At 38.0% G+C, this 20028-nt stretch overlaps 1 protein-coding gene across 2 annotated transcripts in view; it reads left to right on the top strand.

The window, feature by feature from the left end:
- The window catches only part of LACTB2 (lactamase beta 2), a 34334-nt gene that overhangs the window by 562 nt on the left and 13744 nt on the right, over nucleotides 1-20028 (top strand). For both annotated transcript variants that reach the window (XM_030937529.1, XM_030937528.1), the window contains exons 2-3: nucleotides 6736-6899; nucleotides 10819-10945. In XM_030937529.1, coding sequence (XP_030793389.1) covers nucleotides 6736-6899; nucleotides 10819-10945 — 291 coding nt within the window. The remainder of the gene's footprint in view (nucleotides 1-6735; nucleotides 6900-10818; nucleotides 10946-20028) is intronic.

Here is a 20028-nt window from a genome sequence, read left to right on the forward strand (position 1 = left end):
GTTTACTCTGCTCGCTTGACTTTAACTGGTGTTTTGCCCAGAGTGTAACTTCCCTTCTCAAAAGCGATTAATTATGTTAAGGCGATTTCCTCAACTCAGCAGCAGAGGGCAGGATTCTCTTGGCTTCCAAATTGGTTGTCTGTAGCCTGTGGGATCCTAAGAGGAGCTGACGTAACTAATTTGGAGAAGTTTTTTGTTTCAATTGTGTATGACCTTGTTTGAGTTTAATTTGCAGACACAGTAACACACCTGTATTTCTAAGAAGATACTTTTGCTCTTGTTTAACTGCATTCTGTTTTAGTGAAATTATACAGGAATGGGAGATTTGGTTTACTGCATAGTAAGTCTTAGGCATTTAGCAAGTTTTGTAGTCTTTACTGGATGAACCAAGAAAATGTAGTCTCTTGAGCATAGAATTTAATTGTGCAGTCAAGACATAAATAATTTTTAAAATATAATTGATTACTAAAAACGATTTAGTGAGTACAGTTAATTGAGTTTTCCTTGGAAGTGTCTACTGTTTGGCGTTTTTCCAGTAAATAAGAATTTTAGAAGCAGCAGACCTGCAAGGTGGGCAGGTAAAAGATTAAGCTCAGAGTAAACAAGGCAGGGTCAGGTAGTTACCAAAGGTTTAGGCTACCACCAGAATCTAGGAGGATAGAGAATTAAGCAGGAAAAATGCCAGATCTCTAGGTTACAGTCTGTCTTGGCTGGGAGTCCCTCAACCAAGTAAATTCATAGGCGGTCTCTCTTCGGTGTGTCATCTTAAACTAGTCAATACCTCAGACAAAAGATGCATATTATCAGAATTACCCTGGAAAGTCTCTTACAAGAACACCATGTTGGAGATCAGTGTATTGTCTCAGTAAGTTCAGCACAACCTGCCTTTTTTCCAGCGTTGAAACAGATGGCTGATTCTGTTTGAAAACCAGATGAAGAAATTGGCTTGTGTTTAGGGGCTATGTTGTACGAAAAATACACACTGTATCTTTAAACACTAGAATCACACTCAACATAGCAAAGTGCTAGTGCTAAAAGAGACTTAAAGACTAACTGAGGGAAAAACAGATTTATAGTCGCCCGTCTTAAATTACTTAACACTGTTGCTCACATAAATTAATGGAGTGGAATGGCCAGTGGAATTACTTGCACTATGTAAATTATTTCTCCATATAGTTGAACTAGAGAGTCTGTATAGTTGAGCTAGAAATAAGTGTAGATGATGCTACTGTATAAAGTAAAACTTGTACAGTAAAAGGTGGCTAGAAATTAATATTAATTGACCTCTTGTCAGATGTTCTGAGATTGGTATCCACCCATTCCGCTTCACAAGACAGTTCTAAGATCACAAGCGGCTTTTGTATCACTAACCTCAATGGTATTTTTCTGTTCTCATCTTCCTTGAACTTCAGTGCTTTGATACCATTGACCACTCCCTCCTTAATTTGCCAACACCACATTCTTCAGATTTCCTCTTACCTCTAGAGCTGCTCTTTCTCTTTCACCTTGATAGAGTCACCTTCTTTACCAAATCTTTAATGATTTTAGTTATTCAAGATGTAATCCTCATCTCTCATGTCCTTCTACTGTTTTCTCTAGGTGATCTCATCTACTTCTTTGGCTTTACCTTTATTATCTGTTTATTATTAACTACCAAATATATAGCTCCAGTTCAAATTCCAAACTTGATCTTCAGACTAAGTAGCCAACTTTTAAATCTATTTGCATAACTCACTGCTGTCTGGAACTCAGTGTTTTCCATACTGAACTCATAACTTTTCCCAGAAAACTGCCAGGTCCTCCTCCAGTTGTTCATATCTTGGTAAACAAAACCATCAAAGGAAATGCCTAAATACCCTCCCAGACATTTATTTGCTTCCTACTGCATATCCAAGCCATTATGAAGATCTGTTCATGTCCCCTGCTACCACTCAGTCCAAGCCAGCACAACTCTTGCTTAGGCTACTGTAATAGCCTCCTAACTGGCTTCTGTACGACTACTTCTGTCTCTCTCCAATCCAATCTTCCCTATGTAGCCTGAGTGGTATGTTAGGAATGAAAATTGGAAGGCCTTATGTATTCTGACCTCCATCAGTCTTATCAGGCTCCTGTCAAACCTCTCCCATTCCAGCCATGCTGGCCTTAGAGTGTTTCAGATGAGGTTTATGGTACCCTGTCTCAGGGCCTTCATGCATGCTTTCCTCTTTCTTCCACTCTTCCCTCCCTTCTTTATCCAGCTAATCTCATTCATCCTTTAGAGCACAGCTGAAATACCATTCCCTCATGGAAGTCTTCCCTGATGCATCAGACTGTATTAGAAGCACTCCATACTTTTCGTGGTCCTTATCTCAATGATAATGAAATGATTTTTTTGTGCAAGAAGCTTAGTGTCTTTCCACACCTTCATACCCCACTATAACATCAGTTCAGTGAAAGCGTATTCATGGCTATATCCCCAGCACCTAGCACAGAGCCTTATACATAGTACAGGTAGAACACTAAATAGTTGCTGAATGAATGAGCATTCTGCACATGTTCTCTTAATTTTCACTGTAATGACTCCAAGACTGCTGGATAACTATAGTTTTAGCTGGTCTTCCTTTCTCATCTGATCAGCCCATGAATGCCAAATGAATTTCACTAAAACACTGCTAGACCTAACTGTGATGCTTAGTACATAGGCACTCCATAAGCATTTGAATAACAAATGACAGCCAAATTGTCCAGTATTTTCACTTTCCTCCTCTGCTCAAGAACCTCTAAAAGCTGCAATTTTAACCTTTCCTGTCAAAATTGTACATACTTTGTGGGCAGATAGCGTGGCTGATAATAGAAAAAGGCAGTCAAGTGGAATAGAATTAAAACTCTGGACTCTGGTTACCTAGGTTAGAATCCTGGTGCCATTTACTAGCCATATGACTTTGAACAAGACAGTTCTAAGCTTCAGGTGTGTGATACAACCCAGTGAATGTTGTATAGTATCTACCTCATTAGATGTTATGAGGATTCAGTGAAATTTAAGTGAAAAAACATATATGAAAAGTACTTAAGTTCTAGCACATGGAAAACATACCGTGTTAGCTAATATTTTTATCACTTCTGCTTTCCTCATAACATCTAGACAACACTGGGCTCATAGTAAGTGTTCAGAAAATATCTAATGATTTTGTAAGAGTGACAGCAAATAGAGACCAGTTAATACCTATCTTAATATTGATATAAAATACCTATAACAAGGAATTTGATTCTACTAATTTTCCATCAATTGAAAATTTTTTTCTCCATTTGTGTAGCAAATAGTTATTGTGTGCCTACTGTGTGCCAGACACTTTGCTCTAGTGAATAAATCGTTCATAGACCTATACAGATTCATCTATACTCTTCTCTTGAGCCCTTGATTAGCATAATTTGCATTTGCAAAATGACTTCCTAAGATATAGGATATTATTGTCTTGACCAAAAAGAACAAAGTCAGCTAGCCCATGTGGAGATGATACTATCCAATCATCTATTATAACTATTCACAGACATCATGGTTAGAGTAACTGTTTGCTAAGGGAGAAACTAATAACATTTTTTTCAATGTCAAAACTGTTAACAGTTTTTTCAAATGTACAGCTGAAGTTTTATTTATTCCACATAAAGAATGATTCTAAGCACTTAACCTAAGCAATCCCCTTCTGCTAGAGAGGCAGTGTTTTCAATGGGGACCTTGTATCTGAACATCTAGTGCTTCCTGGCACTGCCTCTTGCTGGTTATATGACCTGGAGCAAATCACTTAGCCTTTCTGAAGACTAGTTTTCTTAAAATAAATAATTAATAAAGTAATAATTCCTCCCTAGAGTTGATATGAGGATCAAAAGAAATAGTAAATATGAAAGCTCCAAATGGTTTAAATTGCTGTGTCAATGTAATATGTTATCAGTGTGACTTTTTTTTTTTCCCTCAAAGCTTGGTGCAAACTCATGTTTTAGGTTTGATAGCATCTAGACACCCCTCCTTTGTTCTGAATAGATTATATTAATTCCAGAACTTTTTTCTGTTTTCTTTCTTTTGAGAGCCCTTCTTTTGTCAATTCCAATTTTGTTAGACAAAGACAGGGCCATTAAGAGATCTAAAACTGGAGGCCCAGAAACATGTTCTTCAGTACCACAGTCATATGGTCACTCAAACTTTCACCTGCAAACAACCAGCACAGGCATTCTAAAAGATCTGTTTTCTTTGCTACTAGATTTTATCAAATTTGTGTATCAACCCTGTTAATTTTGTCATGACTTTTGGTCAGTGTGATGTGATCTGGTCTTTAAATTACAGAGATTTATATTCATTTTTAGATTATGAGATATTTCAAAACAGAGTTTCTTGGAAGGACGGGAAGGCAAGGATTAAGAAATAATTTTAAAAGTGGTGGGGCCTTGACGGATTGAAAAAATTTGAGTCTTACCTGAAGCATGGAAGGATTCTTTTTGAGGACCAGAAGACCCACAAAAATAGTCCCAGTGACTCTAGGAGCAGTAGGAATTTGTGGTAAATAACCCCAAAAGCATGGAGGCAGCCAAAATCTAGGATGGGTGGGCTAGAGAGTGTTATTGGAGGTATCATAGTATTATAGTCTTGTGTATTTTAAATTTAGCATGACTAAATATCCACAGTGCTAAGTGCAGTACAATGTATTATAGATAAACAAATAAATCCATAAATTCCTTGAACCAAACAGACAAGCTTTCTGCCCTGAAGGGACTCAAATTTGTAGGGTGGTATTGGGTGTGGAAATAGACAATAAACAAGTAAATATGTAAATACATAATATGTTACATGGTAATAATGTGTAATAACATTTTTTTGCTATGGAAAAAAAGCGAGGTAAGATGGCTAGGAATAGCATCAGAATTCTCTCTGACCCAAGTCAAACTCATCTCAAATTTGCTCCCTCCAGGGTTTACCTTCTTGATTAATGGCACACCAATCCTCCCACCTAGAAACCTCAGAATCGCCAACTGTTTCCCTCCTTCCACATCTAGTTGTTTAACAAATATCCTGTTGGTTGGTTGATTGTACCTTCTAAATGTTCTTTAAGCCATCTCTTCCTTATATTTCAACTACCAACAGAACCCTATAATAAATGCCCCCTTGGTCCAATGTAACCACCTGGGCTCCTGTCTGCGGATGGGACAGTTCAACACTGTGTTTCTGAAGGACATCTACTGTGCTACAGAACATAGGGTGCAGATAGAAGCCAATGGGCTATGAGGCCATTGCCCTCCTCCCTTATGAGAGGCCAGTTTGTTTTTGTTGGCTCTGGGTCTCAGGGAGTAGGGTTAGGGAAACAAACCAACCAATAAAAAATAGCCATCCAGTTACTCACTGTTTAATTTTAATGCTTTGCAAAATGCTTTCTATTGTGTGTTACTTTTATTGTTTATTTCCAGTCATATGCAGTTCCCCTTCTCACCAACAGTTGAATGTAAGCAGGGTTGTTTTGTCCTGCTTACTGCAGGAACAAAGTTGTAGCACACATTATGTAATCCATAAACAGTTATTGATCAATGAATGAATAACTCATACTTTTCATCGAGGCTAATCTGTCAGCCACCATGAATTAGTGAGGTGTTACTGTGAAACACCACGAGTAAAGAAGTTTGTGAATTGGATCTTGAGCTGGGCATGGTGGCTCAACGCCTATAATCCCAGCACTTTGGGAGGCTAAGGTGGGAGGATTGCTTGACCCCAGGAGTTAAGAGACCAGCCTGGGCAATATGACGAAATACCATCTCTGCAAAAATGAGCCGGGCTTGATGGCGCATACCTGAGTCCCAGCTACTCAGGAGGTGGATGTGGGAGAATTGCTTGCACCCAGGAGGTCAAGGCTGCAATGAGCCGAGATCACATCACTGCACTCCAGCCTGGGTGACAGAGCAAGACACTGACTCCAAAAAAAAAAACAAAATGGATCTTGAGGCACATGTCACCCCGATGTCCTTAGTTCAGCAAAACTTCATAAAGGCCACTTCATGAAATCATGAGGAAGGGCAAACAAAATATAAGGAAGATTCAGAACCACAAGCAAAAAAAAAAACAGCTAATTGGGTTGTCTAAGTAAAGAATGAAAATAGCTCACGTTTTTCCCATGCTTCACTAAAGCCTTCATTTTCATGTGTCAGGGTGCTAATGTAAAACTTCAGTGATAAGTTCTATATATAGTGCCAAAGACTAGTTCCTTTAGGGATGCCATTGAATCAAAATCTTTTATATCTATAAAACTTTTGAAATATACTGAGATATGAGATCTCAAAGGCAGATAGATAAGAGCACATATTCTGGCATCAGAATACCTGGGTTTGAAAGATGTTTCTGCCATTTATCTGTAGAGTAACCTAGGCAAGTTACTTCTAAATATAATGATAAAATATCTATGTTAACCAGTTGTTATGAGGAATGAAATTGTTAAAATATGTAAGGTTCTTGGAATGATGCCATGTTTTCTTTAATTGCTATGTAAATGTTCAAGATTATTGCTATTATTCCTTGTTTAGACTTATATTTAGCTCTAATTTTTTTCAGAAAACTTAGGGTGAGATTACTGTAGTTAAGCTGAAGTGACATAGCTGGTTTTTGAGCATGTTGAAAGTAAAATAATTTTTGCAGTTTCTTTAATGTAAATTATCTGTGTACAAAATAATGCTAATATCAACTCAGCGTTCCAATTGTGTGATTATCTTCCATTTAATTTTCAGGAGAATCCTCATTGACACTGGAGAACCAGCAATTCCAGAATATATCAGCTGTTTAAAGCAGGCTCTAACTGAATTTAACACAGCAATCCAGGAAATTGTAGTGACTCACTGGCACCACGATCATTCTGGAGGCATAGGAGATATTTGTAAAAGCATCAGTAATGGTAAACAGAAAACATTCATTAAGCTCATTGAGGAAAGCCATGTTTGGAGAATAATTTATTTCAGTTACAGAGCTAAGTAGTCTATAAACCATTTACTAAATGCCTCAGTTTTAAATGGTACTTTTAGAAATTGATGAGACTGTTGAATATTGTGCCTAGTTTTAACAAAGGAGGAACGGAAAGTCCTGATTTCTGTTTCAAATCCTCAATTTTACTTTAGTCTGTGAGTTACTATTCAGACTCAATCATAACCAACAACTGTTGAGCATTTACCCTGTGCCGGACACTGCACTAAACAATTTATGTGGATACTGTGAGGTAGGTGCTCTTATTGTTCACATTCTAACAGATTATCTCAGGCCTTCTGTAACTTTAAGGCAATTACTAAGATATGCTGAAATTCAGGGAAGATATCATTGTATTGATAATTCATTGTCCCTGAAACCTATACAGTACTGATATTTTCCATCTCTTTATTTCCTCATCCCACCGTCATATACCTAGATTCGTTCATTAATTCATTAAACAAATATTCCTTTTACTGTTGTATGTCAGACAGTGTTGTTGGCACAAGGGGTATGGCACTGAACAAAACAGACAGTGTTCTCATGGAGCTTTATTCCAGTAGGGACGTTAATGGTAAATAAATAATAGATCAGTCTGGGTGCAGTGGCTCATGCCTGTAATCCCAACACTTTGGGAGATCAAGGTGGGTGGATTGCTTGAGCTTAGGAGTTAAAGACCAGCTTGGGAAACATAGCAAGACCCTGTCTCTCCAAAAAAAGTACAAAAGTTTCCCTGGTATGGTGGCATGCACCTGAAGTCCCAGCTACTCGGGAAGCCAAGGTGGACCGATTGCTTGAGCCAGGGAAGCTGAGGCTGCAGTAAGCCATCATTGTGCCACTGCACTCCAGCCTGGGCACCAGAATGAAAAAAAAAGAGAAAAAAATAGATCAGATCATCGTGGATGCTATGCAGGAAAATAAAGGTATAAGAAGAGAAAGGGAAGAGAGAGTAAAGTGGAGAAGGGCAAGGGCTGTTACATCCAGAGTGGACAGAGAGAAGGAGCAAGCTCCCGGCAGGAAGGCCTGCCAGGCAAACAGCATTGCAAGAGCAAAGATGCTGGAATGAGAGTGTGGTTGGCACATTCAGGGCATAGTAAGGAGGTCAAGAACATTCATGCTCGTTTACATTGAGCTAGTATTTTTAAACATTTGTAAAGATCTGCTTTTTTAGGCCTTGTGACAATAATTGGGACATGTCAGCTACCACACCCAATATCACCAGGCGGCCAGTTATAAAAAAAACTAGCAAACAAGCTTCCTTACCCTCTTAGCTCCTTTCTTCCAATCTAAGGGGACTGTATACCACAGGAACTTATAATCTCTCAGTCTGACTTTTCCTTCTCTTGTCTTACCTCTTTTAATCTTGTCTTATCTCTTCTTTTAATCTACCTATTAAATCTTGTTAATTAAAAAACTATTTTATGCCAGAGACGGTGGTGTGTGCTTATAATCCCAGCTACTCAGGAGACTGAGGCAGGAGGATAGTTTGAGCCCAGCAGTTCAAGACCAGCCTGAGCTACAAAGTGAAACCCTGTTTGCGGGGAAAAAAAAACTATTCTGTGATTTCTTCATTAGCTTTGTCACCTCAGCCAACTCTTCAGATTTTTCCGGTTGAAAAATTAAAATATTTGTAGCCCACTTTTTTCCTTCATAAATCAATTTTATTGAGCTTTAATTTACGTACATAAAATATGCCCATTTTAAGTGAACAGTTTGGTGAGTTTTAACAAACATGAATACCTACGTGACCATTCCAGTCAAGATATGGAACACTTCCTCCATTCCAAAAACAGTCCCCTGGTGCTGCTTTGCAGTTATTTCCCCCATCCCCAGGCTCCAACAACCACTCAAATAGGTTAAGTGTTATCATTTATATTTGCACATAAGTTTGAAAACAGATACAAAGTTATAGTATGACATTCATTTTGTAATTTTGATATAATTGCGATTTTTTTAAATTGTCTACTAAAGGTCTCATAAGCAGAAATGTAACGCCTCCATTTCTTTGCTGAAAGATAAAATTATACAGCTTATAAACAAAAAACAAAAAAAACTCAATATCTCAATCTTGTTATATGATGTCAGTTCCCAGAAAAGCATATCATTATTTTCCTTTGGCCTCCAAGATTCAAAATAATAGAGTTTGGGGTTGGAAGGGGAAGTGGTATTTGTTGTTGTTTCTTTTCTTTTTATTTCAGTGTTTGTCTCCTTTATCCTCAAACTAGCAGATTCCTGTACCTTGTCCATTTTTCTTTGAAGTATCTCTTTCTGCCTTTATATTTCCAGTGCTACCATCTTAACCCTAATATTCATTACCTTCCAGCTGGGAAATTGCAGTCATTCCCCTCCTGGGCTCTCTGATCTCCTTTTGGTCTCCTTACCCACAGCCGCCATATTTATCATGAGTTAACACTATTTCATTATCTTACTAAAGAATGTGTAGTGATTACACATGGTAAAGTTTATATTCTTCTATTTTGTAAAAGGTAATTTAAGACCCTTTCTGATCTGAGCTCATCTTACCTATCCAACTTTATCTCCACTCTTCCCAGCCAGTATTTTGCAGTAGAAAAATTGATAGCATTATGTTGTCAGACATATGTCATGTTCATTCTCATGTTAATGCTTTTGTTTGGTTGGTTGGTTGGTTGGTTGGTTGGTTTTTTTTTCTTTTTGAGACAGTCTCACACTGCTGCTCTGCCTGGAATGCAATGGCACGATCTTGGCTCACTGCAACCTCTGCCTCCCCGGCTCACTCAATTCCCCTGCCTCAGCCTCCCTAGTATCTGGGACTACAGGCACACACTACCACACCTGGCTAATTTTTTTTGTATGTTTAGTAGAGATGGGGTTTCACTGCATTGGCCAGACTGGTCTCGAACTCCTGACCTCGTGATCCGCCCGCCTTGGCCTCCCAAAGTGCTGGGATTACAGGTGTGAGCCACCATGCCTGGACTTAATGCCTTTTCTAATGCAGTTCCCCTTACCTACAACTCCTTCTCTGTACCTTTACCCATCCTGCTCCTCCTGTAAGTCACACCTCAAGTTCTATCATATTTATAAATCCTTTCCTAACTCTCCTTTCTCTGAACTCCTGCTGCCTTTATTAGCCAAATTGTCCATTTAATATTCATTCAATGGGACCAAATATAGTTGTTTGTTTCGTGTTTGTAAGTTTTGGTTTCCCAATCAGGGCAACTTTTAAGAACTTTGATATCACAGTGATTGTATTCAGTGTACCTAGTATACTGGTTAGTTAATTGGCACTCAATTGTTAATTGGTTAATTAATTTATTTTCTTTGTGTCAGTGAGGAGTGGTATAGATTAAGCTTATTTTAAAGGTTTAATATCTTAGCCACTGGTTTGGGGCTTCATTTCAGTACTCATAGCAAGGACCTCATGCTATCATCCTTTTGTTATTAATTACTGTATGACACCTTTGCTACATGTTAGGCACCTGGATAGAGAAAAGTTTCCAGGTTCTGTATTACTGCCTCTTCAACACTTGTCGGGATGCCAAAGCTAGCTGAGATTATGAAGAACTACTTTTAAATGTTTTATGTAAACTAGGAGTGACTTGAAAAATATAGAGGCTTTCATGTAAACCTAGAGGGGCATGAAAGAATGAAGAGCTGTTTGGTTGAAAGATATGAAATAGTTACATCCCAGAGATAACCTGCTGTAATTCATCCCATTTTCTGTTGTCTCTTAATGTTAATATTTTATGCAGTCATTCACAAGTGTTAGCTTGTGAAATGATCTCTTAAAAGTTGAAAAGTGAAAGTTGATCTCTTAAAAGGCTTAATTATAATTGAAAGTGTGAATCAATATATTTTATATGTTTTATGACTAGACACTACCTATTGCATTAAAAAACTCCCACGGAATCCTCAGAGAGAAGAAATTATAGGAAATGGAGAGCAACAATATGTTTATCTGAAAGATGGAGATGTGATTAAGACTGAGGGAGCCACTCTAAGGTAAGTAAATGTCCCTTAGCCAGGGAAGGTGAAGGGTCTGTGTATATGTGTCGTAAAAAAGGATGGAAGGATCCCAGCACTTTGGGAGGCTGAGATGGGAAGATTGTTTGAGCCCAGGAGTTCAAGACCAGCGTAGGCAATATACTGAGACCTTGTCTCTACCAAAAAAAATTTAATTAGCTGAGCATGGTGGCATATGCCTGTAATCCTCGCTATTCAGGAGGCTGAGATGGGATGATCGCTTGAACCCAGGAGGCGGAGGCTGCAGTCAAGATTGTACCACTATACTCCAGCCTGTGCAACCGAGTGAAACCCTGTCTCAAAAAAAAAAAAAAAAAAAAGGACAGAAGATTTATGCATATGTGCTGGTATGTGTAAAGAGTACATCAGGAAGGATACAAAAGAAACCCAATAACATTGCTTACTCTGGGCAGAGAAAATGAGTTGCTTGAGAAATGAGAAAAAAAAAGACTTCACTCTTTATTAAATTGTTTATTTGAATCATATGATTACCATTTTTTTGAAAAATGGAATTTACACTTTAAAAAATTAGCGTTGTCTTCTAAGGAGGCTTAAGGATCTACCTATCAATTCAATTCAGGGCTTTCCCATATTCTCACTTCCAAAAGATGACCCATACCAAAATTAAATAAGTTTTAGGCCTGACCAATCATACCTCATGACCTATCTGAGGGCTTCAAAATGGTATTTTAAACTCAGTTATTTTAAAACTGAACTCCTCTCTCCCCCACAATCTGTACCTGTTTTCTGATCTCAGAACATCCACTTTTCTCAGTATGTAAGACTTTACTCATTCTTCTAAGACAGAGGCTTCAGGATTACCTTGCACTGCTCTTGACCTTTACCATCCCCCTCGCCTTGCCCACTACACTGATCAGGTTAGTTTTTACCTCAAAAATATTTGTCAGCTGACACAAACAAATGGAAACATATCCCAAGCTCATGTTTGTGTAGGATCAATATTGTGAATATCATACTGCCAAAAGCAATCTACAAATGCAACACAATCCCCATCAAAATACTACCATCATTCTTCACAGAATTAGAAAAAACAATTCTAAAATTCACATGAAACCAAAGAAGAGCCCGCATAGCCAAAGCAAGACCAAGCAAAAAGAACAAATCTGGAGGCATCACACTACCTGATTTCAAACTATACTGTAAGGCCATAGTCACCAAAACAGCATGGTACCAATATAAAACAGTCACATACACCAATGGAACAGAATAGAAAACCCAAAAATAAACCTAAATGCTTACAGCCAACTGATCTTTGACAAAGCAAACAAAACCATAAAGTGGGGAAAGGACACCGTTTTCAATAAATGGTGCTGGCATAATTGGCTAGCCACATATAGGAGAATGAAACTGGATCCTCATCTCTCACCTTATACAAAAATCAACTCAAGATGGATTAAGAACTTAAATCTAAGATCTGAAACTATAAAAATTCTAGAAGATAACATTGGAAAAACCCTTCTAGACACTGGCTTAGGCAAGATTTTATGACCAAGAACCCAAAAGCAAATGTATTAAAAACAAAGATAAATAGTTGGGACTTAATTAAACTGACAAGCTTTTGCATGGCAAAAGGAACAAACAGCAGAGTAAACAGACAACCCACAGAGTGGGAGAAAATCTTCATAATCTATACATCTGACAAAGGACTAATATCTAGAATCTACAATGAACACAAATCAGTAAGAAAAAACAAGGCCATCAAAAAGTAGGCTAAGGACATGAATAGACAGTTCTCAAAAGAAGATATACAAATGGCCAACAAACATGAAAAAATGCTCAACCTCACTAGTGATCAGAGACATACAAATCAAAACCACAATGCAATACCACCTTACTCCTGCAAGAATGGCCATAATCAAAAAATCAAAAAACAGTAAATGTTGATGTGGATACGATGAACAGGGAATACTTTGTACACTGCTGGTGGGAATGTAAACTAGTACAACCACTATGGAAAACAATGTGGAGATTTCCTTAAAGAACTAAAAGTGGAACTACCATTTGATCTAGCAATCCCGCTACTGGGTATCTACCCAGAGGAAAAGAAGTCATTATACAAAAAAGATACTTGCATACACATGTTCATAGCAGCACAGTTTGCAATTGTAAAATCATGGAACCAAGTCAAATGCCCATCCATCAACGAGTAGATAAAGAAACTGGTATATTTATATGATGGAATACTACTCAGCCATAGAAAGGAATGACGGGCCAGGCATGGTGGCTCATGCCTGTAATCCCAGCACTTTGGGAAGCCAAGGCAGGTAGATCACCTGAGGTCAGGAGTCTGAGAGCAGCCTGCCCAACGTGATGAAACCCCATCTCTACTAAAAAAAAATACAAAAATTAGCCAGGCCTAGTGTTGCATGGCTGTAATCCCAGCTACTTGGGAGGCTGAGGTGGGAGAATCGCTTGAATCCGGGAGGCAGAGGTTGCAGTGAGCCGAAATTGTGCCATTGCACTTCAGCTTGGGCAACAAGAGCGAAACTCCCTCTCAAAAAAAAAAAAAGGAATTAATTAACAGCATTTGTAGTGACCTGGATGAAATTGGAGACTATTCTTCTAAGTGAAGTAACTCAGGAATGGAAAACCAAACATTGTTTGTCCTCACTGATAGGTGGGAGCTAAGCTATGAGGACACAAAGGCATAAGAATGATACAATGGACTTTGGGGCCTTGTGGGGAAGGGTGGGAGGGAGGTGAGGGATAAAAGACTACAAATAGGGTACAGTGTATGTTGCTCAGATGATGAGTGCACTAAAATCTCACAAATCACCACTAAAGGACTTATGTAACCAGATAACACCTATACCCCAATAACTTATGGAAAAAATATATTTGTCAGCTGAGCACAGTGGCACATGCCTGTAGTCCCAGCCACACAGGGGCTTAGGCAGGAAGATCACTTGAGTCCAGGAATTCTCAGCTGTAGTGCAGTATGCAATCACATGTCCATGTTAAGTTCAACATCAATATGGTGACTTCTCAGACCTTAGGAGCTGGGGACCACCAGGTTGCCTAGGAAGAGGTGAACTGGCCCAGATAGGAAACAGCAGGTCAGAACTCCCATGCTGATCAGTACTGGGATCGAGTCTGTAAATAGCCACTGCACTTCAGCCTGGACAACAAAGTAGAAACCCATCTCTAAAAAAAAAAAAATAGGTAAATACACACACAAACACACACACGCACACACGTATTTGTCAGTGCTATCCCTTCTTCACATCCACTACCAGTACTTCCTCCTTTATCTTACTGTCTCCAGCTCTCCCCTTTAGCCTACCATCCTACATTGTGCTACTTGAAATTTTTAGTGACTCTCGCCACATACAAGATAATGTTTGTTCTCTTTACCATACCGCAGTCTGACCCCAGGCCACTTTTCTGGTCTTAGTTCCCACTCCCCTCACAAAAACACTTAGCCAATATAGAAATACTCCTGGGCATATTATGCCTGTTTATGCCTTTGTTTATATCACCCCTTTCCACTACTTGTCTCCCTGGTAAATTCTTATCTATTCTTCAGAGCCCAGTTCACATGTTACTTATATCAAAAACACTTTCTGGGCAAAATTAACTGCTCTTATCCCGCTTTTGTATAAATGTTATTCTATAATAGCATTTACTAAGTTGTATTATGGTTTTGTGGAGGAGGGTAAGTGTCTCCTTAAAAAGGAATCAGCTCCTTAAGTTCACAATATTAATGTCAGTTGCGATAGCAAAACAACTCAGAAATGTTTAATGGCTCAAATAGGAAACAAATTTATTTCTTGGTCCCATAAAGTCCCAAAAAGGTTCCCAGTTAGCCAGTGGCCCTCTGCAAGTAATGATTTATGCTCCTTCCATCTTGTGATTCTACTCTCCTCAAGACTTTTTTTCAAGGTTGCCATGCGCAGCTTAATCCAGCAGGTAGAAAAGCATGGAAGGCATATTGCATGGGAGGTTTTCATGGACCAAGTCTTCTGTTGCATTGCCTGTTAATTCAGTCATAAGCCACCCCTAACTGTAGGGAGTCTGGGAAATATACTTTAACTGTATGCCCAGCAAAATAGAGGAAATGGGTTTAGTAACTAGATAGCCATTCTCTGATACAGGCAGATACCAGGTTCATCCTTACATCCTCGCCTCTAGCACACAGAAGGCACTGAATATTTATCTTACATATAGTTAGTATCTTTAAAGAGGCAAATAGATGAACAGATGAGTAAGAGAAAATGAAGTAGTAGATGTCCATGTCCTCTTTTAAACTGGTGCCCCCTTTTTTCTACTTGCTGTGGTTTTCAAAATGTAGTTTAGAAACCTGCTAGTTTCTGGGCAGTTTCCTTACAATGCTGTTATTGAAAATATAACCAGGTGTGTTGGCTCACACCTGTAATCCCAGTACTTTGGGAGGCCAAGGCAGGTGGTTTGAGACTAGCCTGGGTAACATGGCAAAACCCCATCTCTACCAAAAATACAAAAAAAATAGCCAGGCATGGTGTTGTGTGCCTGTAGTCCTAGCTACTTGGAAGGCTGAGATGAGAGGATTGTTTGAGCCTGTGAGGGCAGAGGTTGCAGTGAACTGAGATAGTGCCACTACACTCCAGCCTGGTGACAGAGCGAGACTCTGTCTCCAAAAACAAAAAGAAAATATAATAACATGTTATATAATTTGCCCATGACATCAAAGGAAAACAAACGTTATATTACTACTTCTCAAAAAGTATTCTTGACAGTACTGAAATTTCCTCCAAAGCACTCCAGCCCTAGGCCAAGTTAATGAAAGGGGTAGAGATGGTTTATTGACTCTTCTGTCTCAAACATTTGGAAATCACAGTACTGGTTTATCACAGTTATCATAGAATCATGGGTATTCATTAGAGCTATACCTAATTTTCCAGATTAAACATATGCCGCTGTTGGATGTTAACTGCCATCCAGGTGGAACAGGACATTTTTTTTTTTAACTTCTTAACAAAGTATAATATATAAACAGGAAAGATCACATAGCATAAATGTACAAAGTAATGCATTTTCACAAATTCAACAAGGCCCGTAAGCAGCATTCAGATGAAGAAACAGAACAGTATCAGTGTCCCAGAAATCTCCCTTATGCTTGCTTCCCCTTCAGTTGAGTACTGTCTTGGATTCCTGGAGTGAATTGATGCCAAAGATTTCAAATATTATATGAATTCTATTTAATTTCTGTTTTACTGTACTCTCATGGGAATCTATGTAAAGATTTAAGGGGAAAACCGACAAAAAGAATCAAAAACAGACACATTTTAAAGATGACTAGTTGTAAATAATCTTTTCTCAAAATATAAATTTTCATTATGCTAAAGCCTGGATAAAACATTTAATTTCCTGATGACCGTGGTTTTCAATTTTCACTTTTATGAAGTCAGAAAAGCCCAATTGTTTTCAATATTAACATGTAATATTTTAAGCAAAACCTCTGTTAAGCTAGCTAGTGAAAAGACATTTGACAAGAGTTCAACTCTATATAAATAACAGCACTTAAGAGTTTTGTTCAGTGAAAGTTGCATAAGTAGAAGGTTAAAATCTGCCTCAGTCCTCATGTATTCATTGGCCAGTTGATCTTGCCTCCTTGCCAACTTTGAAAAAAATAAAATAAAATGTAGTAGGGACAGAGATAATATCCACCAAGACCCTTGCAGTAAAAAGTAGAAAACTAGAAAGGTTTTTCAGTAAGAATTTGATTCTGGATGTAAACTACCAAGCTAAGTTAAATTTCTTGAAGAAAAGTCAGTCTGACAGTTTTTGATCACTGTCCTGAATTCTCTAAGAGAGTCATCCTTACAAAGTCCACTCTATCACAGAAGTAACAAAACTAGATAAATTTTCTACCTGCCAAATAGGAAGGCCACAGCTGCAGTTCCTGTGATCTTTAGCAAAGCACCTCTGATGTCATTTCCTTTTCTCCTGACTGTGTGAAGTGAATTTTAACAGGTTTATGCAAATTACAGCAGCCACCCAGGTGACTGGAGAATTGAGATTACTGATTCCCCAATTCAAGAAACCCTGCTGCTTGTTTTCTGTTTATAGCACCGAAAACAATTAAGTTCTGGTGTGTTAGGGGGTCAGGGAGGGCTGATAATGAAGGAGGCATTGCAAGCAAGACAGTTTTCAGATGAAGAGTGGTTCTCCAAGTGAGTTTTTGTAGATTAAAAAGAGAAAGATTGGGGTTCTGTTTGTTAATGCATTATATGTGTTCATAAGATTGTTCACAAAATATGACACATCCCCACACACAGACACATATTTATATAGTTGACTGGAAATACACCCCTTGAAATTATTTTCATATAACATTGAATACTTCTATTAACAGCTTGCAGCAGGTTTAACCAGACAAAAGAGATGATTTCTAACAGCTCTTTAATACCTTGCCATTGGATCAACTGTAATATAGTAATTGTTTGCAATATATGAAATATACACTTGGAAACTGTAAAAGCATAATAGTTCTTAATGTCAGACATTGGCCTTTCAAAAATAATTGCTCCCATTAGTATCTAATATCTTATATCTATTATATTATTAGATTTTTTTAAAGACTTTACAGTTTCAGTATTTAATATTAAGGATTTGATTGATTTTTATATATATGCCAAAGGAGAAACTTCCCTAAGTTATAGTCATTTCAGTTCTCTTAAATACTTTTATTTAAGAGTTGAATTTTATCAAATGTCTTTTCACTGTCTAGGGAGATGAACTTATTAGTTTCCTCCATATCTTTACTATGATTTTCAGGCGTCTTATAATATTGGAGCATTCTTGCATTTTTTAATAAACCTTATTTGGTCATGATCTTTCAATGTGCTTTTAGATTCTCTTTGTTAATATTTTGATTATTATTTTTAGAATATTAATAAAATTGGATAGTTTTCTTTTTGTACCTTTGTCAGTTTGGGGCTTTATCTGTTTCTTTTTTTTTTTTTTTTTTTTTTTTTGAGACAGAGTCTCACTGTCACCCGGGCTGGAGTGCAGTGGTGCGATGTTGGCTCACTGCAACATCCACCTCCTGGGTTCAAGCAATTCTCCTACCTCAGCCTCCTGAGTAGCTGGGATTACAGGCATCTGCCACCACGCCCAGCTAATTTTTGTATTTTTAGTAGAGGCGGGGTTTCGCCATGTTGGCCAGGTTGATTTCAAACTCCTGACCTCAGGCCTCAGCCTCCCAAAGTGCTGGGATTACAGGTGTGAGCTACCGCACCTGGCCTTTTTCTATGCTTCAGGAGAGTTTAAGTACATAGTAGTGAAATTATCTGACCTTTAAATGTTTGGTAGAATTATCCTGTGAAAATACTGAACCTTTAGCTCTAATGACAGTCACACATCTTTTTACTAGAGCTTCACTGTTGCTTATTAATTAATAATGTGGTCCTGTGAGTTAAGCTTAACACAAATAGCTTTATACTTATTTCTGTATACTACTTTTTATAGATTATTTTTTAATATAAGGTTGGCCTAAACGAGCTTTGTATTCTAAATTAAACTATAATCAGATAGTTTTGTAAAAAGACAGGTTTACATGATGGCTCACACCTGTAATCCCAGAGGATCCCTTGATGCCAGGAGTTCAAGGCTGCAGTGAGCCATGATCACTCCACTGCACTCCAGACTAGGTGACAGGGTGAGACCTCATCTCTTAAAAATAATAATACAATTTTTAAAAAAACATGTTTCAAAAGGTTTACTTATTAGTGTGGCTTCTAGAATCTAAAATCCAAACTTGAAAACATTTACATATCATGACTAGGCTCATCAAGGTCCCAAGGAAGAGAGACACACATAATTACCTTTTTTGTTGTATAGGAACATACAGACAAATGACATAAATGATTAGTTAAGAGGTGAAAGTGGTTGCCTCTAGGGAGAAAGAAATTATACAGTGGAGCAGTAACAGTTACAAATCTTAGAGGACTATTTGATTCTTTGCTACATCTTATTTTTCAATTTGAGATATGTATTAACTTTCCGCTATGAAAAAATTAGAATTAGGTTTTCCTCTTCTCCCACTTTTGAGCACCATTCCTGTCCTCTAACCTCTCATGATGCTGGTTAGATCAGCATTTGATGTTGATGTTGTTATGACTGTAGACACTTTACAGCTGAACCGTGTAGTAAACTATGCTTACTTTTCCCGCTTTCCTGCAATTAGTCATTGTGTTTGCTTTGTTATTTTGGATAGTTTTCTGTGTATTTATCACTAATTTAACTCTGAGTATATAAATCTTCCCTTAGGGTGTTTAAATGTATCATGGATTCTCTCAATTTCATCTTCTGAAAGAACCTTCCCTTTAAGCCTCCCAGCTAATAACTTGCTCCTGTCTCAGCTTGTTTTCCTCCAGGCCTGGTGCTGGTGTCATCTCAGAATTCCCTGCACTCTCACCTGGGGCTTCTGGAACTTTGCCTCTCTCCAGTGTCCCATAACTTTCTTAAAACCCCCTCTGTTTTAGAGGAACCCACCTCCAATAGCTTCCTGAGAAATGGTGAATTTTTGAGACCTTAGATGTCTAAAAGTAGCCTTTTTTCATCTAACTTGATTTAAGGTATTTATGAGTATAGATTCTAAGTTGAACGTCTTTTTCCTTCTCAGTATTGTCTGCAAGGTTTCATTTCCTTCTGGTTTCAATATTGCAATAGAGAAAGCTAAAGCCCTTCTGTTGCTAACTTTTTTGGTCCCTGGCTTTTGCTTTTTTCCTTCTTGTCCACTGTATCCTGAAATTTCACAGTGATTCCTTCATCTTAAAATACTCAGCATGCAAAGGTGCCATATTTTGGCGGTGGTGTGTTCTGAGTCCCATCATCAGAAAAAACTCAGAGGAGTTGACTATAGTTTTAGTCAAAGTGGAGTATTTGTCAATCCGTGATAGGCCTTTTCAGTCTGGAAACATGTCCTTCAGTTCCAAAACTTTTCTTGAGGTGCATATTTTCTGTCATCTCTTTTGTGCTGTTTCATTTACTAAAATTCCTATTATTTTGTTAGAACTCCTGTACTACTCTATTTTTTTTCTCTCTCATTTTTCATCTTT

This window comes from Rhinopithecus roxellana, chromosome 9, assembly GCF_007565055.1.
Source record: "Rhinopithecus roxellana isolate Shanxi Qingling chromosome 9, ASM756505v1, whole genome shotgun sequence".
Taxonomy (NCBI): domain Eukaryota; kingdom Metazoa; phylum Chordata; class Mammalia; order Primates; family Cercopithecidae; genus Rhinopithecus; species Rhinopithecus roxellana.